The sequence below is a fragment of the Varroa destructor genome, unplaced genomic scaffold (assembly GCF_002443255.2).
Source record: "Varroa destructor unplaced genomic scaffold, Vdes_3.0 BEIS01000002.1, whole genome shotgun sequence".
Classification (NCBI taxonomy): Eukaryota; Metazoa; Arthropoda; class Arachnida; order Mesostigmata; family Varroidae; genus Varroa; species Varroa destructor.
The window spans coordinates 9,885,417-9,911,847 of record NW_019211455.1 but is presented as its reverse complement, the minus strand read 5'-3'; the positions used below and the strand labels follow the sequence as shown (position 1 = coordinate 9,911,847).

At 39.7% G+C, this 26,431-nt stretch overlaps 1 protein-coding gene and 2 long non-coding RNA genes across 7 annotated transcripts in view; 2 read left to right on the top strand and 1 right to left on the bottom strand.

Annotated features, from left to right (window-relative positions):
- Nucleotides 1-26,431, bottom strand: part of LOC111244142 (uncharacterized) — a 99,993-nt gene that overhangs the window by 34,502 nt on the left and 39,060 nt on the right. For 2 of the 5 annotated variants that reach the window (XM_086981359.1, XM_086981355.1), the window contains exons 2-5: nucleotides 22,447-22,597; nucleotides 20,486-20,759; nucleotides 17,864-18,078; nucleotides 3,683-3,929 (exon numbers count right to left, since the gene is read on the bottom strand). In XM_086981359.1, coding sequence (XP_086837485.1) covers nucleotides 3,683-3,929; nucleotides 17,864-18,078; nucleotides 20,486-20,759; nucleotides 22,447-22,597 — 887 coding nt within the window. Of the gene's footprint in view, nucleotides 1-3,682; nucleotides 3,930-15,094; nucleotides 15,618-17,863; nucleotides 18,079-20,485; nucleotides 20,760-22,446; nucleotides 22,661-26,431 lie in introns of those variants that run through there. The other 3 variants (XM_086981357.1, XM_086981356.1, XM_086981358.1) reach the window with 3 other exon arrangements.
- LOC147757342 (uncharacterized) lies at nucleotides 100-22,533 on the top strand. Its single transcript, XR_015322143.1, has 4 exons — nucleotides 100-271; nucleotides 20,522-20,774; nucleotides 21,340-21,721; nucleotides 22,179-22,533. It is a non-coding gene; the product is annotated as an uncharacterized LOC147757342 (long non-coding RNA).
- On the top strand, nucleotides 573-4,239 carry LOC147757343 (uncharacterized). Its single transcript, XR_015322142.1, has 2 exons — nucleotides 573-1,389; nucleotides 3,701-4,239. It is a non-coding gene; the product is annotated as an uncharacterized LOC147757343 (long non-coding RNA).

Here is a 26,431-nt window from a genome sequence, read left to right as displayed (position 1 = left end):
GAAACTATACCAACAAGTGTCCAAACTGATGATTTGTTAGTTCTATAAAGACTGCGATAAAGCTAGCTCGTCATTTTTTTTGCATCAGTATGAATTCGTCTGCATTATACTGATCCATATTTATTTATACGTTTACATTTGTTGTCAGTTTCTAAATCGATTAGCACACAACGAACCGAAACTGATAACTAGCACACGTATCTAAACGAGTATTTCGTTTCATGATATAGCTCTGCCAGATGGTGACTCTACTACTTCGCCACTCACACAGGTCAGTCATCACCGAACACGTAGATAGAAGTATTCTATTTGGCAACAGCAAGTTCGCAACTTGAGTTGCCGTTTGACAAACCCTAAATTAGTAGGCTCGCTTTGTTCTACTTACTGGATGTATCTATTGGCCAAAACATGAGTGTTTAACAAATATGGATTCTGATCATTTGGAATGATCATCTATTGACACACTTAATTGAAAGGATCACAACACAAAACATCTATTCTGTTTAAATTCCCAGTAATATTTTCGAGAATATTTCGAGAGATTATCTGGTCTCTGGGTTGTTTCTATTCAACTTAGATGAGGTAGACGCTATTCATCATGGACCCTTAACTCTCAAATATGCATAAAAGCTGATTTCTATTATGCCTACACAGTTAGTTCCCGATGCGCGGCTTCGACCATTTCTAGTAGAACAGCCAGAAGGGGTTAACCCAATTTTCCGACACCAGTCTGACCCAGCCTAATTCTTTGCCATAAATCGTCAATCGATGATAAATGGCTTGTTTATGATAAATTGTCAGAAACCGGTTATCAGTTTGCTGCAACACAACTGCTTTGTATCAGGTTAGGATATGCGCAAAACGTAGAGAGTGCGACGTGCTTTATGGAAGTAGGTATCATATCGATACTAGGGAATGGTTCAGTTATTATGAGTCGCCGAATATGGGCCAGTGATGAGGTTTATCCACCTCCAAGTATTGATTGACAGCGTAACAGCAGTAGCAAGACAGGGACTCAAACATGAATTTGGCGATATCGATCGTTTCATTCTTCTAGCTGCAAATAGTAAACCCAAGTTAGACTCACTGTACGACAAGCTGTCGCTGATACATATCAGTCGTGCCGTGCAGGATATGTAACTACATACGTGCCCCAGTTGTGTTGGGAAACATAATGAGGCCAAGCAAACGTTGTGCTTTCGACGCGTAACAAAATTGGCGCCAAAAAATGGTGGCCATAAAGACCTCTGAACCTTGCTGCGAAGTTGTGTTAATATCAACCAGAATTCGTATTTATGTCAATTTGTTTTACAACTAATGTATAATGAAAGCTTCCATGAACGGTGACCCGCACGAGACATATTCATGCTAACGTCATCAAAATAGAATGTGAGTTGCACTCCAACACTGTTACAGTAAAGAATAAGATCTGGGCCACAGCGGCTATAAATAGACAGTGTATCCGGCTTCACCGCTTCGGACAACCACCAAGTGCTAAAATAGGCTTATAATATAGCAAGGAGTATGCTCTTCCATCGCTATTATTACGATTGTCACATTATACTTCTTATATTAAAAAAAATTCGAAATTATTCCGTGACCACATTTAATACCCTGCATGAAATATACGAAAATATTAGTTTCTAGCGCCGATATGTGGCCAGGTTAAGATATATAAGATGAAACTACTTCAAAATACCACTTTACTCTAATGTAATAAAAGTAAACGCCTTTACTGTAGTGGGCTGTTAGTGTCGTTGCACTTAAATATGAAATTACCAACTAAAATTATAACTGCAGATGAAAACGAATCTCCTTAGGTACAGTTGATTTGACGAAAATGATAAAAAATATCTAAAATTCTATAAAAACGATTGGATTTGTGTAAAATGAAGAGGGTGGTTCAGCTAAATTGGGAATTTTTCCATGGCTTTTTTTTTAAGACAGCAATCACTTAAATTTCCAGGGGACATATAGAAAATGTGCTCGTACATAGATAACAAAGCAAAAAAAAAACATTTTGAGCAATTGGTCACATATAAATTTCCTGTTGAGTCTAGTGACTCGACCCATATCATCGAAATGGTCTCATTGGCCTTTTCTACATTTGTTTCATCTTAAAAAATTAGGATAATTTTAGACATAATGAAACACGAAGTATTGGAAATGAAAAGCTTCAAGAAATATGCACATTCAGGCTTTTGCATACGATATAAATTGCACAAATGGATAATACCTATTGAAACTTTCTGGGAAGAATATTTACTGTTTCTGTTATTCGCGGCAGAATAAAATGTCAGAGAGAACAAGTTCAACCTTACAGGACTACCATGGCGAACAAAAAGTTCTAAAAATTCAAATGACTGGACCAAATTAGCACCGGTGAACTAGTTCAACTAAGAGGCCCCTACAGCGCGCGGTTTTTGAAACTCATTTAGTGAAAAGTACTTTAAACAGTCTTTCACTAGCATCTATCTTTTAATAAAAGGTTTCGTTGATATTCTTGTTAAAGTTAAAAATAAAATAATTTGCGAATTGTAACTGAGGGATTTAACCTAACTTTTCACTAATCAGCGGCTTCCAAAGCACGTATCCCTTAGTTGGAGCGAATAAGCGAAACAGCCAAGAAAACCTCCTGCATTACGACGTGACGTATTTGGCCGACCGGAACAGTTTAATCAGAAAGCTTTTAACAGAAAACATTTTGGTTAGAATGGCCAGATTTGCAGAGCTTGGCAATGCTGACCGCTCGGGCTCGCAGACAGGCTTGGCAATGCTGACCGCTCGGGCTCGCAGACAGACCCGGAATGGGTGTTGACCCTAATAATAATCGTGTGGCGCATTCCATTCCTTCCAACTAGCTTTTAGTATTGATTAATGAAGGTCGGTTCTAGTGCTTGTAAGATAGATGGTTTTAATATCTGTCTAGGACACCTCATTGCACTTTTCTAGCTCTTCTTTTAGCTATTCAGTGTACCGTTACACACGGGAAACAGCTTCTACCCTTGCTTTTCCCTGATTTTGTACGATATGAGGTGGATATGGAATTTGAGTAGTGCCTTTCAGCCAGAATTGCCAAATCGTTAAAACGCCAATTTCGACGAGGGCAAACAGTTCGTCTCTTCTCATTTCCGCATACCTCCTGCGACCCTGCGTCGATCGGGTTCATGCCCCCATCCACTGTGTCCGGCATCAATCATTGAAGGCTTCATCGATAGTATGTTTTTATATGGTCAATTAGAATGCGTATTAAAATACATTGCAATACAATACAATTGTAACTACTAGTAAACATATGATAAAAACCTAAACAGGTAGTGAAACGTAGGATCCATCAGGAAGTATTTGCATTACAAATTTCGAGGAAAACATTTTATCTATAAACACATTGGCAGAATACGAAACGCCTAGAAAAAACCTAGATAACATATATATATATATATATTTTTTTTTTTCGGGAAAAGTTAACTTGTCTGTCGCCACTCGTAGTTAGCAATGTATGAAGATGTCTTTGCCACAGTGAAAGCCGACATACAGAGAGTGTAAAGAAAGAAGATTAAACAAAAACAATACACACACACGCACCTATCGAATAATTCATACAAGACTGGTTTCCTTTTTAATACTTTAGACAATTGTTGCAAATATCGATAACAGATATATCTGCAAAATAATGACTAACGTGATCTCGGGCGTGTAGTGTGCTTGGATAGTGTTCGAGGAAGAAGGAAATAATATCGGGGTGCTGGTAGAGGACAGCTTTATGCAGCGGCGTTGCTCCCTGAGGATCACGGCTATATGCAAACTTTTTGTGTTCGATCAATCTTCGAACGAGGTCGAGTCTTCCAGCTACAACCGCTTCGTGGATCTCTTCGATCCGGGCCTGAACTGCTGGCACTTGACGGAGGAAGCGTGACACCTGCGGAATCCTGAGTAACAATGAACGAAAGACAACAATGAGCCTATCAAGCACCAGATATTTGACAGATCTATATCTTTGTAATTGAGTGAATCGCCATTGAGTGAATTCAAGTTCGCTATTGTTAAGTGACCTGGAAATTCACGATCTCGTTTAGCTCATGACTGAGATAAACTTGTTTATTAGTGATGCCAATGAGGCTACAAATATGTTTATTGGCAAACATTATATAAATATATTGTATTGGTAAGATCATAATTGTAAGCTCCAAATAAATACTAAATACTTATTCACTAATGGGAAGCTGTAAGGTGACTGAATACTACGTCTCTTAATATTGTGGTACCTTGGTAGAAAATTTATATACTTTCTTTGCTGGAAGATCATATACTGCATGCTACTAGATATATATATATATATATATATATATATATATATATAAGGAACCGCTAGATTTTAAATTGACCCCAAAAGCGAAAGCCCAGCCTGGCAGAGTTTGCGATCAAGATCTATTTGAAAAAAAAAGTGATATTACTTTGTAAAACATATAAAAAAATAGTAAGTTAACGATAATGAACGTTACCAGTAACGATAGGTTAGGTTAATTAATGGCGCACTTGAAATGCTATTCTGGTAACCTTGCTATAATTAATCCAACCGATTCAATAAAGCAAAAGCGTCCAGTCCAAACTTAGGCACCATCTCGAAAGACTGGACCATTTCGAAAATTTTATAATCCTCGACCATTATTAATTTTTAGATAGAACTAGTCGTATGTAGTCAGAGGTCTATCTAAAACAATATTATTTTTAAGTTCTCATAAAATAACCTAACCTAATTAGATCTGTATTGGCGCTGTTCAGAGTTACATTTTAGCTGAGCACGCGCGCTTTCAAGAGTTACCATCATGCGCTCCGTAACTGTTCTCTATTATGTGGCTCACGTAGAATGAAAAGAATCATGCAATAAGGGCTTCAAGGTTTATTGAACGTTCAGTTTGCGCCGCATATTAATCCATCACGATTACCCGCAAGCCTCATGCGAGTTGGGTCCCTGAGGGTGGTCAACCCCGCGAGGCTTCTTTTGACGTTTAACCTCCGAGTGAAGGCCGCGAGAGTATGCCCGATGGACCGGACTGACGTCTGGTTTGGCCCACAGGCACAGTTATTCGAAGGGCGGGTAAAACTTTTCAAATTTGTCCTTTAATAGCCAGTCTGGAATCGACGATGACAGTAGCATAAGTTCCTCAAGATCGCCTATTGTAATTATATCAGGGTTTGAGGTTTAAAAGGGGTTAGGACAAAGTGGCCTTTTAGTTGAATTTTGTCTATTCGTCTTCCGCGCGGTGCGTGTGACAATCACGTAACTACACTTTTGCGGACCAGCTCGTAAGAGCGTCATCGTAGACAAAGGGTGCGTCTATGCAGCTCAGTTCTAAACTAACTTATAAACTGCGTATAAATCTATACTGATTATTTTCATGTTGATGGAATATTGAATATGATAACGGGACTCTGCTCAGGTACGCAAATAGGTACTAACTATATCAGTTAGAGCGAAGGCAACCATAACAGAAGTTTGACTGCTTTAAATGAAAGCAAGCGAGAAAGACAATGCGTCCCGCGCCCTAAAGGTGAGTATTGTGACAAAAAAAAAGGGGGCGCATATCACGTATGCTGTTAAACAGAAGAAGTAGTTAACTTAGTTCAATACATAAATTTATTTAGGTTTAATAAAAAACACGTTTTCTATATGAAAACGATTATGAAAGAATATTTTATTAGGAAAATACACAGATATGAATGTACTACACCTTGGGAGTTTCGTTTGCGTTTTATACATGTATCTGAATAATATACGTTTCGGTTGTATGCTATCCCTGAATAATAAATAATGATACTGCAACCATTTAGAGATACTAAAGCATAAACTTACACTGAAAAAAAAAAAGCAAAATATGTGAGAGCCATTTTCCTTCGGTCTTTTGCGCTGCCGTATGATGTTTACTATTAATTAGTAATTAGGTACAATGTATGTTAGTTTGAACTTATAGGTAAGTTTAAATTGATCTCGTCCTGAAAAAACAAACAATGCAAAAACACATAGTAGCATCTAGAACGCTACCTGTGAGATACTCGAGTTGCTACAAAGACGAGCCTAAGTTATATTGTGTGCGAAAACGTACATACTGGAAAGCTTTATACTAACTTTATAATTGTGTTCCATATTCCTGGCATGTTTAATAATTGACTATTTATCTATCATAAATTTTATGGATCATAAGATGATAAGCTGTCTATTTAATTTCTTCTTGTATAGCCATATCCGACAGAAAATTTCCCCTTAATGATGTAGTGTCTAATCTATCTTGTCCGCTTTTATCAGTAAATATCCTGCACATAATCAGGCCATCTTTGTTATCCAAGCACGAACATATGGTTAAAAAATAAGGTGTCCTACGCTATCCCTTAAACTGAAAATTACTGTTGCACTAAACCAACATACGAGAACACCCATGGTGCACAAGTTGTCATTATTACGAATGTTTTCTCGACTTTAGGGAATGGATAATTATAATTTTTTTCTAGTCTCGCTCCACGTCAAGTCAGACGCGGTTAATGTAATTACTTGCAACAGTCCCAGTTCGCTCCGGGAAGTCCTCAGAGCGACGGAGTCCACACTCATATACCGGGTGCTGGCGTTTAGCCTGTTGAGATTCATGTACGACGTCTGTCCGCTAACTCACTGTTGCTTCTGACATGTGACTCTTCATGCGTCGCCATAGCCGTGACGGAAATCCCGTCGAAAAGAGTACAAACAGGGATTTGACCAACGCAAGCCAACATAACGCACCCCAGCCAAGTGAAAGCGGCAAGCGTGTTCATGACAATTTGGCGAAATGACCCCAACAGAGAGCGGGAGAGAGCCGCCATTTGGCGGATCGTTGGCCTCGACCTGATTTCTAGTAATATAACGACAGCTCCCGCAACCGCCCTTCAGCCCCACGTAACCCTTAACGGCTAGACCTAACTGCCCCGCAAAGATTCGTAGGGCTAAACCCGTTACTCATTAATCAACAAAACCTGTTCGTTTTAGGCGACAAAGCTAGTTCACATTTGGACGATCGGTGTGAAACCGTCAGACTGCCTGTGTAAGTAAGGACCTGTAGCGCTTGGCGAACGGAAATCGACTATGGATTGGTCATAAAGCGGAGAAGCTAAACAATATAGTTAATCATAAGCGCAGTTAGCTGGAATGGGTATCTATGCAAGGACATATTTGATCAACGACTGATACGCTAGGATCAAGCTCGTCTGAGTTATTAACTAGTTTCGTTCTCCAGATCTGTCCTTTATGACAAGAAAGGAAGCATAGACATACAAGAAAGCAGCGAATGGAACAACGAATAGATCAAACGGATCCGGTCACTGTTATTCGCGTGTGTGCGTGTGTGTGTGTATGAACGATGCCAGCTCAATTCTAATGGACTCAGATCACGAAATCGAAATTAAGAGGTCCTAGTCTTCATGCAATAAGGCACATAGAGACTTTTCGCAAAAGAGTTTTCATGGCCGGCTGATTTATCACTAATGCTATGGCTATAGGTGATCCAAGGTAGAGGCAGCCTTATCTAAGACTGGATGTTATATCTTGATCAAGCAACGTGTATGTATCTCAATAAATCAATAGTGTCTTCCATTTATTACGGGGTTTACATTACATGTATACAGAGTAAGGCACATCGGATTGGGTCGTGAAAATGTTAAAGAACGCTATGCGAATGGTAAATCCTTTGAAATGAAACGCTTTCCGTTTGAAGAGATACCTCAAAATAGTCTTGAATGAATAATATTCGAGTTTCGACTTTTCAAATACTAATCTGGCTAAAGTAGCTGTATAAATCTGTATAAATGTGAGTAGTTTCATTTAGCATATACAACCCTGACATTGAACAATCAGCCAATTAACAGAACCAGAATAGTACAAGCAACTTATCTTAATTCAACTTCCAGCGTGCTCCCGGCCATCACCATGGTTCAAAGTTAAATTGGGTCGTTTTAAGGAATCTATTTAAATATTGAAAGATAGTCTCTATAATCAAACTCCTCAACCCTCATCAAACCTAACCTCGACCCTTAGGTGCCAAATCAGAGTAATAAAGAATGTAGTGGCATGGTGGGAAAAAAAATTAACAACAAAACCATAGATTATCCAATTTGAGAGTATCTTTAATAAGAAGTATCAAGTTTGCACATACAATAGATCCCGTGTAACAAATTCCTATTATAAACTATATAAACCTATATAAATAGTAAACTATTTGCTCTTTAGTAAGTTGATATTAATTACAAAAAATTGTATAAGGCAAAATATTTACTATTGTCTACCTTTAGTTTTTCATACGAATCTACAGAACATTAGATGGTTTTCGCATTTTAATTTGGCCTTAGTTCTGTTGCGAACATTAAGTTAACGTATATGCTTCGATCGCGCAACCGATGAACTTATGGGGAAAATTGTTTCAACAAAATAAAAAATAGTATTATTGTCTTCGAACATAGTTGTCCTCCAACAGACTGACGTCATCACAAGTTACTGCACGAAAGTTCGTCAACAACACGTCCTATTTTTAACTTAGTTTGTCGCCTCAAAACATTACTAAGTTTCAACTTTACCATCAAGCTCTTTATAATCCATATTATCCTCCTTGGTACTGGCTAGTAATTCATTGCATCTTACAGAGTGTCCAACCAAGATCATATTCGCATCAGATTCGCTTATTCGTGTATGTGAGCCCGTTTAATTTCAAACAACAGTTGCCCTCTACATGCATTAGCCGATCTATGAGGGGCAGGACGAATGGGGAATTATGTTCGTTCTCAATTTTGCTCCACTTGTGTGGTCGATGCCGCCGCCGGTTCTGCTACCGTAAAATGTTCATACAACCTCATATTAGTTAGCCTAGGTAGACATAAAGGATGATCCATTTCGTTAAGAAGGGAAGAGTGAATTTATTTTAAGAGCTAATTAAAGCCGACTTCATCGTGTGCTGTTGCTGTTAATATTGCTTGCGTTTTCTCTAATTAGTTAGCTGCCGTTCGTTGGGACATCTGCGGTATGTCGTCTGCAAGATAGTGTCGAGAGCTCGGAGATAATTTTTTTTTAGTGAAACAAAATAGTTTAAGTGAATTGTTGTCTAAAAAAGTAGGTATTCACTACCTGTCCCCGTGATAGGTCAGTGGGTAACGTATTTGTCTGTGATCTTAGGAACACGTTATGGTCTAGGCTCGAAGCCGGGCATAAACAGGCTTTATTTCGTGCTGGGAACCAGCCATCTGATGGAGTATCTAACGGCAATAACAAACGTAAAATTTGAAATATAGAGGTATTCATTAGTTAACTACTTGCTGACAATATGATTATAATGGAAATCGTTACGGATATTTTGAGCGACCCGATTCCGTTCTATCATCTCACTTGGATGTTTTATCGCGGCACTAATTTAAGTGGAGTTTCATTAGACTTTTATATAGCACAAACTGATAGTAATAGTAATTGTTATCGTTGGTTTTTATTATTCATGGGACTAGGCCCATCAGTAAGAGGCTCGGAGAAAATACTTTTATGTTCACGTAAATACGTACCTGTTGTACCACGATAATCCAACTTCAATACAAATACACACACACAACAAATAACAACTATCAGTCAGTTGATGAGGATGATGGTAATTACAATAGTCAATACCTTACCATATACTAGAGGGGCAACTAACTATAATAATAGAAAATAAACTTAAAAAAAGAGTATAAAGAGAGTTGACAACAAAAGGCGATACTGCCATAGCCCCGTAAACTATTGACAGCATTTTACAGAGATCGTAATTATAATTTTTGCTCTTTGCCCGTGTTCATCTCAACCCATCCCAGCCTCTGTACTGTTCCGCGCCGTACGAGCCATCCCACCGTACCAACCCGACCAATGTCACTAGTAGTAAATAGGAGAAAGGAGCGGTTGAAGTGGCAGACGCCTTTAACCGGAGACTGAGGGTGAAATAAAAAGGTCCGCAGGGCCTTCGCCTTGCAAACGGCAGACAGAGAAGACGGGCGCTCAAACTGGGTCAGCGGGTCACCAACTGACCCCTCAAACACGACTGCTTTACACAGCTCCTGCCACTGCAGCTGGGTTCATGACTTACCAAGACTGGATTCCCAGATTCCGAACTCAGCCCAACTAGACGACTACAGCGGACTCACTAACACTACTTACGCACAATGTCTTCACCGTTGTGGCTTGGTAACATCTTAAAAAGCATTAAAGCACTGGAAGCACACAGTCCTGTGTCGCTCATAGTTAGCTGGTTGACTGACTCTACACGTTCCCGCTGAGGCTATTCTTATGGTATCGAATATAGCCGTGCGCAACGCTCATTCAGCCACTAATGTAAAAAAATCCTTCTATAGCCTTCCAGTCTCCTGGACATGGTTAACTCCTATCTGTCCCCAGATTGATTTTTGAACAGTTTATAATTCTAGCGAGATGTTGGTGCAAAGGAATACACGCCCCGATCTAAGTTACAAGTCGTTGCTCCACTTTTGTATGATGGCGGCTCGCGTTGATACAGTACAATGTAGCTTACCATTGGTTATTAATTAGACGCATACGTTTCATTTATGGGGCAAGCATCATGAAATCTCCGAGGGCAAAGGATCTGTACTGAGGTGTAACAGGTTTAAAAGGCGAGCGGGTATCCATGCAAAACGAAAAAAAGGTCATGTAAATATCATACTATTGAAAGCTAGCCAGACATTATGCTGATGTTTTTCTGCTGAAAGTATAAGAAAAATACTTCGTACAAGAAACAAGACAGCGGATAAGTATCCTATGTTCGTCTGCATCCTTTATTGGCAAAATGAAAGGTCGACAGGTTCGATTGTCGTACCTCAATGCTAACATAATGCGTGGTGTGAGTAGCGGCGTCTGTTTATTATAACTGACTTCATCATCACGATACAGTGATTTTCATGATAAACCGAGCGATAGGAACTATTGTTGTTAGTTCAATTATTAGACGCGTAGATACAGATGCGTAGAAGAAACAGGAGAATTAGGTCGGGCTATAACCGTAGCGGTTGCTCGATGATAATATTCATAGCTGATATCGTAGCTCATATCAGGGTAGCAGGACTCCTATCGCAGAGACTTAGTAGCCAAGTTGATATTTAGCCTAGTTCTACTTTGAAGTGAATGGGTCGGGTCTGGATGTCGTATCTGTGGTCATAGGTTTCCATCAACAATACTAAACTTTTCGCTAACGTGATCGATTTTTGCTACTGTGATAATAACAAGGATGTAACAAGGAATACAAACTTCTTCTGTTACAAAATAATTGTTTTTGAGATACTAAAATAAGATTGCTTTCTACGGATGTTCTAATGGCATTCTCATACTAAATATATCTCAAACAATAGCTAACCAAATATTTGTATTTTCATACTACGCATATGCGACATGAACCTCGCTCGTTCCTATGGAGGCATCAGTTTTAAATTAAAAAACTTAAGCCAAATTGTAGTATCTAAACTGGTAGCTTAATCCTGTTTTTGGCTAAGAGCCCATATTTTATGAAAATTCTTACGTCATAGATCGAATTATGGAAGGAGGCCAATTCTAAAAAATCGGATCGTTTGCGAGATGATTCGGAACACATCGGAACTGACAGGTGTTATGAAGACATTAGAAGCTCAGTAATCGATGAGACCGTAGAACAGATTGCAAAAAAATGAAAATTGCGTTTAAATAGGCCATCGAATTTTTTTCTAAGTTTGTCAATATACATCATACTCATCACAACAGCTTTCAAAAGGATTGAGATTTTCCAGGAGCTTCAGGAAAATCCACTGCAACAAGCCAGAGCCGTAGCGGAACCCTCGAAAGCTCTGCATCACCGTAATTGTATAGAATGCTCCTGAAGCTTATCATGAAGTTCCAGGAGTCTTTTCATTAAGGCCACATATTATGATTAACAGTTCAGGCAGCGTAAACCGGCAAGCTGGACAGTATGGGTAGAACCAGTCAATATTTATTATTAACCCCATTCCGTATAAGTTACGATAGTGCACGTGTGATGTGGTTAAATTTCGCTTATAAAAATCAAGCCTTCAGATATATTTTGCAATCAGTATCCTATACAACATTGCTCAATCGTAACTCAATTTCGGTGTCTATTTAGTCAACTTCTATCACTATCATTAGAAACTTACGAACTTCTAGGTTTATGGGATCTATCCCAGTGATAACTTTGTGGGTCACATATTTGCTTGCTAATGTTAGGGACACGTTGTTGTCTGGGTTCGAAGCCGGGCATAAACAGACTTCGTTTTGTGTTGGAAGTTAGCCATCTCTTAGAATGCCCGGCGGGCGGTATAGAACGTAAAACATGAGCTAGCTACGGCTATCTATTTCGTATGATGTTCTACTGATCCTTTTTGTATTTATACTTGTTTGTATTATGATTCTTCGTGTGTTTCGCGTACAGAAAAGGAAACGGTGCGGGTGAACGCGGAAGACCATTTTTGACTATCTGAATATGTAATTCGTTAACATTTTCCTATGATATATTTCAAACAATACGATGTTGCTGTTATATTTTATTGTACGCCATAGAAAAAAAAAAACGTTTGCTAATAGGCAATCACATAAATATGTAATACAGTTTAGTTTGCACTCAGCTTTTGCTCTGTTGAGATGGATTGCGTTAATAGAAGCCGCAATAGCTTTTGTTTTTTACCGTAACTAGCTTTGTCCGGCCGTAGCTATGAATAGGCTTGACTATGGTGGTGGGCAAGCACTGCTTCTTGACCTGCAGCGGACTAGATGCCGATTATAAGATTGTTGACGAATTTAGATATAGGAACGATCAGATGAAACCTATTCTTATATCAGCACCCTATTCATTAGGCGTGCACGGTTACTTCGCTTTCTAGAAGGGACTGTACGATGATAAAGTCTTAAGCAGTCATCTGCGGCCTTCATAAGCTACGCGGTAATTTTGTCATTGTGATGGGCAGATGAACAGAACGGAGTCTATTCTTCCTAACAGTTACTTGGAATTTAATATATGTTGATATTTCTCCTATTAACAGAGAGGTACTGGGTAGCTGGTTTGTTCATAGATATTTTTCAGTTTCACCAGTTATATATATATAGCATAGTTTACCTATTCAACTAGAAACTGTTTTATGGAAGACGTTTTGGTCTTCATAACAGCTATGAAATGACCAAAAGAGAAATACGTCGGCGAAATATTTAAATCATAAAAAAAAAAAGATTATAGCACCTTATAGATAAGCGCATCACTTGCATCTATACCGAACAGAAAGCGTTAAGCTGCCCATTTTGATTGATGGACCAGTTTAAGCGTGCTGTCAATTTCCCGTGATATCGGTGTGCAAGTCCGAACGGTCTGTGCATGTAAACGCTCTGATCTATTCATTAATCAATAAGGAAGTGAGTGCATATGGCCATCTTTCTGGGCCGATCTTTTGCCTACTATTATTGCTTGGTCGTAATGATATCTAATGGTTTATTGTCAAACACATGACCGCAGTCCTCATTGATACAAGATTATGGAACATAAATGGCCAGATCACGTAACTGTAGACAGCAATAAATTGTTTGTCTTCTGACGAATATATGATCGACATATATGTCAGCTAATCATCGATGGGTTTCGTTGGTAGGGTGCTGGTCAATCGCTATAGCATTTGCAACGCTTTGCTATAGGTCAACATTGTTTAAGTTAACACGACTTGTATACGCGCGGTATGCATCGTGTACTCAATCCGTGCGATCATGGATCAAAGGTCCTCTGTGAGAATCATTGGAAAATTAAATATTCAATATAGCGCAGTCGTACTAAGAACAAGACACGCTTTATTTTATGTGTACATAATTGGTGTACAGTTAGGAAGCAAAGAAATCGATTTACGCATTTAGATAACACACAGAGGTTGCTGGATACTGCAATGGTTTCAATATCATTTTTTAAATAATCATACATTTATAAATAACCATTTTCATGGCGGTAGCCTGAATCTAAAAATATCGCGATAAAATCCAATGCCTCTATATACTTTACATATGGATGGATATATCTCTTTACATTTTGCCGCATTTGCCCGCTTTATACTGCGTACCGATATTGAGTGTTCGCATGCTTCGGTGCTTGCTTGTTCTGTTTTTGCGACGTCCTTTGACGGCCTGTTAGACCAGATAGCTCCGTATCATTTTTTCTATGCCGCATACGCTTGTTCTCGTTACGGTCGAGTCTATCCATGAGTGCATCTGTGCTGTCCGCTGGCCGGCCCACTGCCCTCGAAATGCAAGAGATGGAACATAACAGTTGGTACGACAGAAGCTTCCCGTAATCTCGTGCTATGACTCGTACAAGCGCTGGCCAACAAGATGGATTTCCTGATTCTAAGCCCTTCGACTTTATCAACGACGCATAGCATGTGGCCACGAAATGCAATTGGGGGGTCGTCTTTGGTTAACAGAAAAACCCTGAGTACCGTCTTATGAGGTAACGCCAGTAATCTTAAAGCGACTGACATCCCGTCGATTTGACATCTTAGGACCCCGACAGACCGACCGACGCGAAAAACTATTCGGTAACTCTGATGAAGGTGACGTTGTAGTGTACCTTATACTGGTCTCGTCTTCAACCCAATGAAGCCGACATAAAAACCGATTGATGTGTCATTGTTGTATAGAGAGCACACGGTTCTGATGGGTTAATGAAGCCGCATGATTGGGCCATTTCAATATAAATAATTGTGGGATCACGTTAATCGGTGACAATTAGTAATGTTACCTACGCGAATTTCTTATAGGATATATTTTTCCCAGTAAAGCTTCTGCAGGTGTCGGAGTGGCTACAGAGGGCTACAGCCCGAGTTAAGCAATGCCCCGGACAAGAAACAATAAGTGATTGTAATTACTGCGCCGATGTTCGATTTAGGCAAATGAATAGAAACGCATTAACGCAATGGTGAACGGATTTATGTTGAAACGCAACTGTTTCCCTTACTAGCGAGCTGTCACCGCACGTCCAATCAATGCCAACGAAACGCTATCATCCCAAATATAGCTTAGGCACGAACAAATACCTACCTAAAAGTACGTCGTTGAGTAGGCGCTAGACAGCAGCTTATTAAGGTTGCCGAGCGCAACAATTCCATATAATCACTTTTTTCTAGTTCCCAGCAGTTCACAATATTCAAATCACAGGCACTTCTAATCTCTTCAATACTTGTCAAATGTCTCAAAAAAAATTCAATTTTAATATTTTACGTTTCGTTCAAAGTTCACGACAACATCACAAAACAAAAACACAAGAACAAAGCACATACACGTATAAAAGCAAAGATAAACGATGCTAGATATAATAGTAAAAGATAGAAGTCTTTCATAACGAGCAGATGCCGTCCGCACTAAACCATGTGAAGCAACCTACTTTGAAGTATGCAGCACCGAAGCTTTGTACCAGTGCCGTATATCGCTAGATAAGTGAATACTGCCTCGCGATCAAATAATTGACAAATGCGTTATCAGTGCAAAAAGCCATGATTGCACCTGCTGCATAGCAAAAATAAGAACTCTCTACCTAGCTCTAGTCCGTTCCGCTATATCATGACACGCTTTCAAGCAGTCAGGCCTGATCTATGTCGGCCTTAGCGATCAGATTCGTAACGCGATGGTGGAGAGTACGCCCTGGAACAACTGGCTGCCTCCGCTTGACAGAGAGGGGACTCATAGGACATGGCATCCAGCGGCTGTAGGCAAAAAGCGGTAAGAATGGAGCGTCAGAGCGCGCTTTGTTTTGAAGCTTATCACCAGCTAGTTGAAATAGGACGTACAGTTACCACCAGACTCCCACTATCACAGAGTCAGTCTAGCGAAAAGAGACTGGAGTGAGCTAGCCCGTCGATCACATCTGAAGCGTGACAAGATCATGAGGTGAAAGACGAAGACTGCTCTGCACTTTGGTTCTTGTCGTCCTCATTCCCATGCAACACCTTCATATGCCCATAGACATAGAATTTTCTCATCTAGTGCACAGAAGTGCATTGTGTTTGGGTGTGATGGCGTCAAACTGCAGGAACTAGCTGGCCGACTGGATCAGGACCATTGGCCCTGTGGCCCCGGTCCGCTGTTTGGTACAAGATACTTTTTTGTGTTGCTTCGTAAGTTAATTACGCGCCTATAATTGCCGCCATAAATTTTATATGCAGTTATAAAATGTGGTGTATTTTTGTGCACAGTAGCGATTTTTCAAGTACCTACGGCATTGCGCCAACAACGGATAGAACAAATATTTATTTCACAATGTGTAATCATTTCGGCGACAGGTCGAATGCCCATGCTGCTCCGTAGCCCACTTCGTGAGCGACGGAGTCCAGATAAACAGCGGCGTGATTTTATATCACATTAAGCTTTTCTAATATACATTTCAATATACATTTAAATAGGCTTATCCAATAGCGTCACCGACATCAGCAGTACATGTACATACAGAGTTTAGTCGACTCAGATTGTTCAGCTCAGGCAATTCTCCGTATCCGCTACCTGTGATGTATGTCTACAGCGAAACGTGTATTTAGTTTCCCCAGTTCTATTTGAAACCAAACTGATCGTATTTAAATATACACACTTCTTGATTCAACAATGGAACCTAATTTAGTTCAAGGCCGTCACGTTAACCTTTAAGGATAATCAGTTGGTCCCGGAGGGTAGAATGTTCCCAAACGATACTCAATGGACTTGAAGGGAAGTCAGTATATTTCGCACGGGCACGCGATAGTTTCCAATGGCCGGGGTATAGTCATACGAACGAATTCAAATCTACGATGCGGCCTGAGTTGGTACCCGAGAGCTGCTATTATCTTCTATAGGATTAACGGACTATACGACAAGCGGCACTGGATTGCCTTTCTGCTTAGTAAAAGAGAAACGCGCTTCAAGTCCCTCATTATGAATTTGTATGTGGCATGGATCTCTAACGGCTCTAGCCGAGGCCAAAATTTCCCTCGAGGCCTGTTGACGAAACTATAAAACTGATCTACGACAGTTACCGATAGTGTCGTTTTGCTTTGGCTGTCTGTGAATATCGTAACCACCGATTCTCCTTCGAAATCAAAATGATATAGACCACCATTGACGTATTGATAAACAACATACGGCCGACTGCAATTAGACGCAATGGCTAAGTTTATACGAATGCCCGTGGTGGAGAACCTGGCCGATGATGAATTCGAAATTTCGTTTTATGGTGCGATAGTAGGAATGGCGTGAAAAAAGTATAAGCTTGGCATGTCCTAGCAAAAAACCGGTCCCGTTTGCCTTGTCTTTCTTCAAAGAGATCTGTATACGTCGTTATCTCTAAGGAAGACTTTTACTACTTTTGACCTGGAGTAACAGCCAAACGATTAGACAAGTATTCTGGTGCACGGCTCCATCGATAAAAACAAAGCACTACTTGCGTGGGGCCTTGCGCTGAACCAATAATCGAACACGATCGTAGGACAGCTATCTGTGTTATGGAACTATTTTCGCGACAGGCTCGAAGATATTGGGCAATTGGCCTTTTTCAAAAATAAGGAAATGGTGGAAACAAACAAAGCAATAGCCCTGAACGTCCTTCAATTCCCATAATATACACTAAGCAAGCCGGGAAAGCCAAATTTCCTTATACACCATTTTAACGCGTTACTAAACTCCACTAATTCAAGCCCAAAGCGAACGTTGTCAAAAGATGTGACACTTTATCATAAATCACAGGTCGTTTGTTCTGAAATAACTACAGATCGAAGTATGATATATAATATGATACCCGTAATTGGCATTGAGTTGTTCTTAAAAAAGCTTATATATCGCACTCACCTGGACGTTTTGCCGACAAGCTGTTCCCAGTAGCCATCAAGAAGTGCTTGTTCCAGTTTGTCCAATGCACCCAACTTCAGCCACAGAGCTATGGGATCTTCAGCTGTTCCCAAACTTCTAATGCTACTAAGACACCCCGGGGTTGATAACGACGCCAATTCTCGCATGGCCCGTACTGGCGGCAAGTCTACGTACGGACTTCGAACTACGTGGATCTGTAGCACAGAAATTTCAGATCCCGTTGGGAGGTTACTCGCCGTTGCATTGTGCTATAATCAGATCGAATCGGGGCACATGGTTCCCCCAAGTCGTTCTGACGATATCCTTTCAAAGAAAAACACTGTGGTCCGATCGATTTTTGAATTTGGAATTATTTAGCCATTAAAGCATGCAATGCTTATGTGTCTGGAAGCATAATTTTATGTCTATGACCAATCTTCATCGAATATGGTTTTTATTAAGCTATTTATGTTCATATTAGAACATCTCTGTTTTGTCGCTGCCTAGACTACAAACAAACACTGATTTTTCATAGATAGAATTAGTACCAAATTTTTATCTCATTGATACGCTAAATACAAAACAATGTAAATTATCATTTACCTTTTAAATAACCGTAACCACTTAATGTATATGTTACATTCGTAGCACCGCATTTCGTAGATGACATTTGAGCGATGTTATCTAAAAAGGAAGTCATTTCACTGGGTATATCGAGTGGACTTGTACAGAACGCTGCTTTGTGGAGCTCAGTTTGTATGGGTCGTGGTTGCTTCTGTAGGCAGGCCACTATCGTAGGACAAACTAAACATCTATCATTTACTTCCTAATTGGGTAACAGCTGGGCGTAACGGTTCAACCAACAACTCCGTATTGTTTTTTTCTAGGTAGTCAGGTGTCCGGATGGTCAGAACATACAAGAGATCAATGTGAGATGCATTCATTAGTTATATCCTAACCCCGAGAACAAGCGGCGCTAACACATGGAAACGTAGGTCCAAGTAGGTCTGTAACTATTCTCGGGTCTCAAATGCTCATGTAATCACTAAATTACACGTTCAATATATGACTGAAATTATCTGTGCGTGTATCGTGCATGGCATGATTACAAAGGCAAAGCGTAATATGTCTTTTAACCTTTGTATGGTACTTATATTAGCATTATCATTCGCACCATGAACCTGTACGAAGTGCGATTATTGAAAGCATTAAATAATTCATTTGGCTAGTTCTCCCAAAAGTTAAAAGGAGTCGAGTTTTTGTCATCCTGTGGTATCAGTTTGGGTCTTTCGTACGTCGCTTTTTCAAAGTTCAAACTTTACCACTCGGGTTTCGTCCCGAGCCCCTTTTCCCGTTACCCGACCTAACATAAACTATAATAAATATCCTATCGCAGTTTCCCTGCTCAGCTAGTTTGTTTCGCTTGTGTAATTATTCCATCAGCTCGTTCTATGTTTGCCAGGAGGCTCAACCAACCCTCTCGTTAGTCTTCCTCGAGATACATTTCTAAAACTTTAATTTGTAGTGCTGATTGGTTGGCTCTGTTTTTAGAAGGAGAGCATAGAGAAACCAATACGATAGTTTACGCAGTCTTCACTCAAAAATATCTATTCTATTCTATTCGAATCTATCGACTTGCGTCAACAAATCCCCTTATGTAGAATATGAATATTAAGTTCTAATTTTTCACCCAAGGAGTGGGATTTAGGTCGGCAAACTTTCATTCGGTATCAAGAAATACCTCCACTTCAACGTATAAAATTTTCGTCCCAGTGTAAGTTACTATGTTCGTTTTTTGCCTTGTTCACGCCGAATTATCGGTTTTTGCTACAAACGAAATATAGCATTTTTACAGCTCACCATTATCTGTCGCTTAGCTTCGAGAAAAAAAATACCTTTTCATAGAATACTATGTCAAGTTTCGCTAGTAACTTAAAGTTAGGTGTAAGAGCATTTTGATTCAATTCGGCTAGGGTTGACGATTGGCATCAAGAACGATTTCCTCTACCAAATCTACATGTGAATATTCGGCACCTATAGGAAGAACCTTCTCGACAAAAGCCCCACAAAAAAATTGGCCGTCTCGGCCCCTATACTTTTTTCATAGACATGTATGAAAAAATGTTGAAAAAAACACCAAAGAATGGCAAAGGTTGTAAAAACGATAATTAAACGTCATACGTTATATGATGAAAAGTAAATTACCTCTGGAAAAAAGTATGTATCCAAACGGCACCATCCCATGCGCAGCTCTATTGCGGATGATACTCTAGCTAACTGCCAAAAATCAGCCGATCCCACAGCTTCACAAGGTCGATTTGCGTCGGACAAACAAATACACAGTTTCAGTAGTATATAGATCACTGCTGATATGTTTCGCCACATACTTCCTCTCGGACAATATGCCTTAGTACAATATGTTAACAAATTTCGACCAATTTTGCCCTTCTGCGCTCAAATGCTCGGTTCAACACTCGAAGTTGAGTAATTCCGTGCAAAAAAATAACGCTCACCTATATACAATTAAACACTAACTGCTATAAAGATGTTTAGAGTTGTCTTATTATTCTAGGTAATCCCAGCGTACGATTTTTAAAATGACTTACTCAAACAAGCTCTCACTTTTTTAATATTCGGTTGTGTGGTGGAGGCGATCAGGTCTTGAGCGCCTGAAGATTTATGGCGGCTTCTCGTCGTGGGCGGTGGAATGGAATTATGTTTTGGCGTCGACGTCGCTTGAGGTAGTGGTATTTCGCGGCTGGTCGTTGGAGGTATCTTTGAAGAAGACGGAGACTCTACAGGGACGAGCTGTTCTCCGTAGTGAAAGCCTCCGCCGAGAGGGCCCTCTTCGGGTGGCCGTCCTGACTCGTCTCCCCCGGGATTGTAAAACGGACTCCTGCGCAAAGATATAGTCAGAAAGATTTGTTACTGTTATTATTATCATTATTCTTGAGTGCTATACTTCTTGTCACAGTGTATATATATATATATACACCGATATTCTCTAAAATCAGAATAAGGGGCTAACAGTGATAAATGCCATCCTTAAATAGCACTCTATACTGATGTGGTTCCAAATAAGTTAATGAGCTACGTAACTTTGAAGAATAGCAGCCCAAATATGTACCAGCCCGCTAACTTCGCTCTCGCAATACCAGAATGTCGAGAGATCAACAAGTGTAGTCAAGTAAAAATAGTATGAAACAGTCCGCAGTCTCATCATAAATAGTCGGATATCAGTATACTTAATAATCACAGTAAACCGTTATAAATTTAGATGAATAACACCTTTGAAATCCTATTCGTAGCTATATCGCGAAAACTTTTTTGCAGCGAATTTTTGCTAAAGGCCGATATATGTTGGACTGCTGTGCTGGTCAAGCCTAACCAGATGGTCGTGCCAACCGTTCTGGTCGTAGTAGAATTTGTGTGACAACTAAACGTAATACTACCAAATTATGTTTCTTTGTTTATAGTTGACCTGGGGCTGTGCTGTATCAGCACATTTCGACGGTAACCATGAGCCCACATAATGTATTTTTGACATTAACCTATACCACAAGGCAAATAATGCGCCGCCGGCGTATACGATCATTGAAGAATATATTCGCTGACGTACATATTAAGCTTGCCTTTGAGCCATCGTATCAAAACACCGATAATAGCTATTGACACTTGGTTCCGATGGGTATCATTTGACCCTCATTACGGCATCAACAAGGTCATGGTGGCCCCGCGTCACACTGTTCTATCCAGAAGCTGCATAAGTGTTGAGAGATACGTCGAAGATCAACTGATGCCCATGCAGAGATCCACAGAGAAGTTCCACAGCGAAAAACTTCCTTAATCTCACGTAAGGTAACTGCTCGCTTTCATACCAACAAATCATACCTTACAAGGTGTCAACATAGACAATTCCTCACTCTGTCGCACTTATCAGTACTGTCATTGCAATCAATATATCTCATACTTCAATTTGAGTTATTTTAGTGGTCATCTTTTTCACTTGAAAATAATCCTTTTAGCTGCGCACAAGATCGACGATTCCTAATCAGCAGGAAATATATTTTTAAATAAATCCGTGTCCTTAGCTAACGCACAACCAAAGTGGCGTTAGAGACCACCAAATCCAGCTAGCCCAGTCAGTAAATTGCAAAGAAATTCGGTAGTTTGTAACCTCTAGCACAGACCCTACAACGAATTCCACACTGACTATTGCCACCACTACAGTCACCTGTCAAATGTTGATACCCATCCGCAATGGTCGGGGTCGTATCGGATCAAACAGGCTACTTAAACGGTGCAATTGTTTCAGGAGTGAGAAGGTCTCCTGTGATCCTTCGCTTGTTTATTCGAACTCGGTGGGTCGTGGTTCTGCCCGAAGCAAACGGTTTGTGTACGAGCTAATCCGGCAAATAGAATTCGTCTCATGTACTACACGCCGTCATGGTATATATATTGCGTCTTGTTTGGAAGTGTGAGATCTATAAGACGATTGGCCCTTTGTGACCTTTGCTGTGTATGTGTGTATTTATGTCACAACGTCCCGTCCGTTTGTTTCGCTCTCCTCCTCCATCTCGTACCTGTCCAAATAGTAGTTTAGGCTCGGGCCTCGACCGGTGCGAGGGCGGCAACGATGATCTTCAGCTACCGTCATTCGAAGGGTTCGCAAGATTTCGTCAGGTCGCGTGACCCCAGGTCGGCAGCGCTGCTGCACCAGCGAGCGATTGAAGGCTGTTGGGGTTGGTGGTGAGGGGTAATAATGGGTTCAAGTGTTCTATAAGTATGACCCTTTATAGAGCAATCGATCTGCGGCAGCAATGTGCCTACAAACCACCTGAGTTGTAAACGGATTCGAAAGAGTAAATGTCTGCGTGTTTTTTCTAATGTATAGCCATGAACACGTTTATTTCTTTACATACGAAAATTTGCTATTATTTTCAAAAGGTATCACGGCTAAGTTTAGTTGAGTTGAGATAATAAAAAATACTAGACTCTTTTATCAGAGTTGGGAAATTAATGCCAGATCTTAAGAAGTCTTCCGCGAGCAAAAATTCAAAAACGGTTAGTAACGAATTAAAAAAATGATGTCAGATTTTTTTGCTTCAATTGACCGCTTACTCATCATTTTTCCAACTAGACTTTGCTCGGTTTGAGTAATAACATCTGCACAAGTTAACTGAGCATCTGACTACGGTAAAAATAGGCGTCTGTTTTTTTAGCGAAACTATAAAGTTTTTGCCTATAGTTTTTAATAAAATTAGAGACGAAATTGAAGAACTCCATCATAGAGACCTATAGGGATAATCGTTTGTATCGAATAATCATTGCAAACTTACTGTACAATGGTCCTAGCAGGACTCGAAACTTTAAACGGTAACGAAAGTAAGTGGGTCAGTAAGTCATATGCCCTATTTAGTAGTTTAGCAAAAATCAACATGTTAGGAGTTTGACAACCGGGGCAGGTGTTATTTAAGTAAAAATTTTTCAGTATCAGTGACTACAAGTTTAATGTACTTCTGCAAAGGGAATGCCCTGTCTCTGGTAGGCTAGCTGGCAAAATCAATGGTCTTAAGGTTGCTAAAGTAAGAGCTCAGGTCTAAGTAATTTTTTTGGGCGCTTACAAAAATCGAGGACACATGCACATAAGATTAAACGTAAATAGTGTCATGCACTACATAGAAAAATTCGAAAATATGATGTAATTATATTATCTTGCTTATATAGGGCAAGGAAAAAGATTGACTCTTCATATCGTCTAAGACATTCGTTAAACCCTTGACATTGTCACTAATAACCGTAGCATGCTCTCTGTGCCATCGACCGATGAATACGTGTCTACATAGCTATAGAGTTCGCCTACGACATAGTCTCTGGTTTCCTAAAGACGCGTGGTTTTTAGCGACAAAGCCTTAGTTATGAAGACGGCTTGCATACGAAACTTTAGGGACAATAGAATCGTTCTCGCCTTCTGAAGATCAGATTTATTTGATTTTTAATCCGGGATAGATAGATCCTTGATTCTATTGTAACTTCTGCCTCAAACGGCCTGGAATTGTATTGTGGCGCCGAACAGGTGGGTGAAAATCTGACACTCAGTCTTCTTAACAGAGACAGCAACCAGACTACAACCGAATGATTCTTATCGGCTGGAGTCATTCGCTAGATCAGACGAGCCTTTCAAATAGATCCAAAACGCCTAATCATTTTATTGCGGTTCGTTTCGAGCCGCATGAACACTCTGCGGGGAATTTAAGAAACTCTGCAGCTTCCGTGACTTTTGAAGATGCTCAAAATAAAGGCACCCAAACGAACTTGTACTACTTTTAAATATTTTTATTGCTACACAGTTTCGTAAGATTGGCTGCATACTTTTCTGAACGCCGTAAGATAGCATCCTTGTAAAAACGCCAAATAGATGTATGAAAAACAGTCTCATGTCACAACAGTTACGCTGTCTTATTTTATTAAAATCAAGCCCAGCAGTATTACAAACAACATTGAAAACGCCCTATCTATATTGTAGCTTGAAAATGTTTTTACTATTCCCTTTTATTTCTGTAGCGCGTGTTGTAATAATGCTCTAGGTCAGCCTCAGCTAAAATACGGCGTTACCCATACATAATAGTAATACTCATTAATATTTTATGTCGTTCTTTCTGTTTGCGTACCAAGTTTGTACTGATACGAGAAACTTAGTTATAAACTGTTCGCTGTCCACTGTTTTGAGGCAGCCCGAGATCTTTCAAAAATTTTTTTACTGATTACCTCAATTATTAAAAAATCTGTAGAAAGCAGATTAGACCGATAGCAATCCGTGGATCGAAATAGCTTCTTCTAAATGTATATATATATAAGCTTCACCCTGTCTGAATGTTATTGATAAGCAATTCCAGCATGAAAAAGCTGATCGGGTTATGGATCCACAGAGTACTTCAAATAGACTCATCAATTTGGTTGCTGTAATAAAGATGCGCTTGCTAGCCTAAAGACCCAGTATTAGCATGAAACCGGTGCAGCAAGCTCGAACTGTACTAAGGTCCCAGCTAATCGCTTTCTGCATTGCATAAAGAATACATAATAGATTTATCGATATTGTATCCTATTAAAGAGGTCCATATATAGCTAAACTAACGGTATGCTAAAACAACGACCAGACAGTGTGGACCCTTCCAAGGCCCAGACTAACTGAAACTGAGTTGCCCAGCTTTAAATTGTCTCCTTAGTTTTAGGTTAGGTAAGTTACAGAAAGATCAATAGAGAAAGTTCCTTCTTTGCTCAAAATAAAGACAATAATTCTTAGTTGATATTGCAAGTCTGCGAACACGATGATGTTAAAGTTTACGTTCGTTTGTAGGTATTGGGTTTAAGGCACATTAGCGAGGTTTCCTTAGTATTGGCCTAACTCACTTCAAGTATTTCAAATCGGTAAGCAGTTGCCTAACCGCTAAGACCGTTCCTCGAAGCAACATCTCCGATTCGTCTAGAGTCGGGCAGTTCTAACCATGAGAGCAACTGATGTAATACTCAACAAATACAATAGATATGCGCTACATATACAATAGATAAAAGGACAAAAGGTAAGTAGTCCAACTTAGAGGCGTCACGGTTATATTATATGAACGTGCATTGTGAATTATAATACTTCCTCACCAGCCAGAGTCAGCCATATGTAAAGTTTACCATAGGCAAGAGTCTGCATAAAATACAGAGTATTTTTTAGACACGCTAGCATTAGGAGTCATCAAAGCATAAAATGACTATTCGGAGCACCATCATAGAATTAAAGATTCAAAATCTTTTAAACAGTTAATAATAATCCCGGCCATTCTCAACGTGTTTGATGCTCCGGTCTTTGCAGGCAGGTGGCATTGCATTAAACAATGGCCGCTGCTTAGAAGAAAAGTACTTATCGCAGATTAGCTAGGATACGAATCACTGATCCGTAGCCTCAAAAACAAAAAAAATGAAATGCATTTTGTCGATTGTCGAGCAATGCATGGTTGGTGGTCAAGGACCACTATAGCCCAAGGTCAAATTCTGTCCAGGCAAACGCCAAGCTTCAAGGTGTCGATTAACGGTATAAAAATGAGCCCCGACAATAGTGAATTTTCGATACGACGTAATGACTTTTCTAAACGTACGATAAACGTTAGCCGCTCAATTATGACTCACTGTAGCTAAGATCATTCGTTTATTGGTCAATGGTATAGCCCATAGTGCTGTCTTCCATGCGACATCCTATACGATAATTATCAGGATAATCGATCCTAAGTCAACTTAGATGCAATAAGAACAAAAAGAAAAAGCACATTTCCCTTTTTTACTTTAATATGTTTATTATACAACACTACAAGGAATATGTTATGTCTAAGCACGTATCGGGACTTTGCTTCGTTTGAGCACCTTAGAAGCACATACATATATCGAAGTTTTTTTTTTAAGATTTAAAAGCCTTCCCAGGTTTGCAAAACCAAACAATAGTGACCTTTTACATGGACATACAAAAACCCTTCCAGCGAAAATGCCCCTATTAATTGGGTATACTGTACATTTTAGATAGGAGTG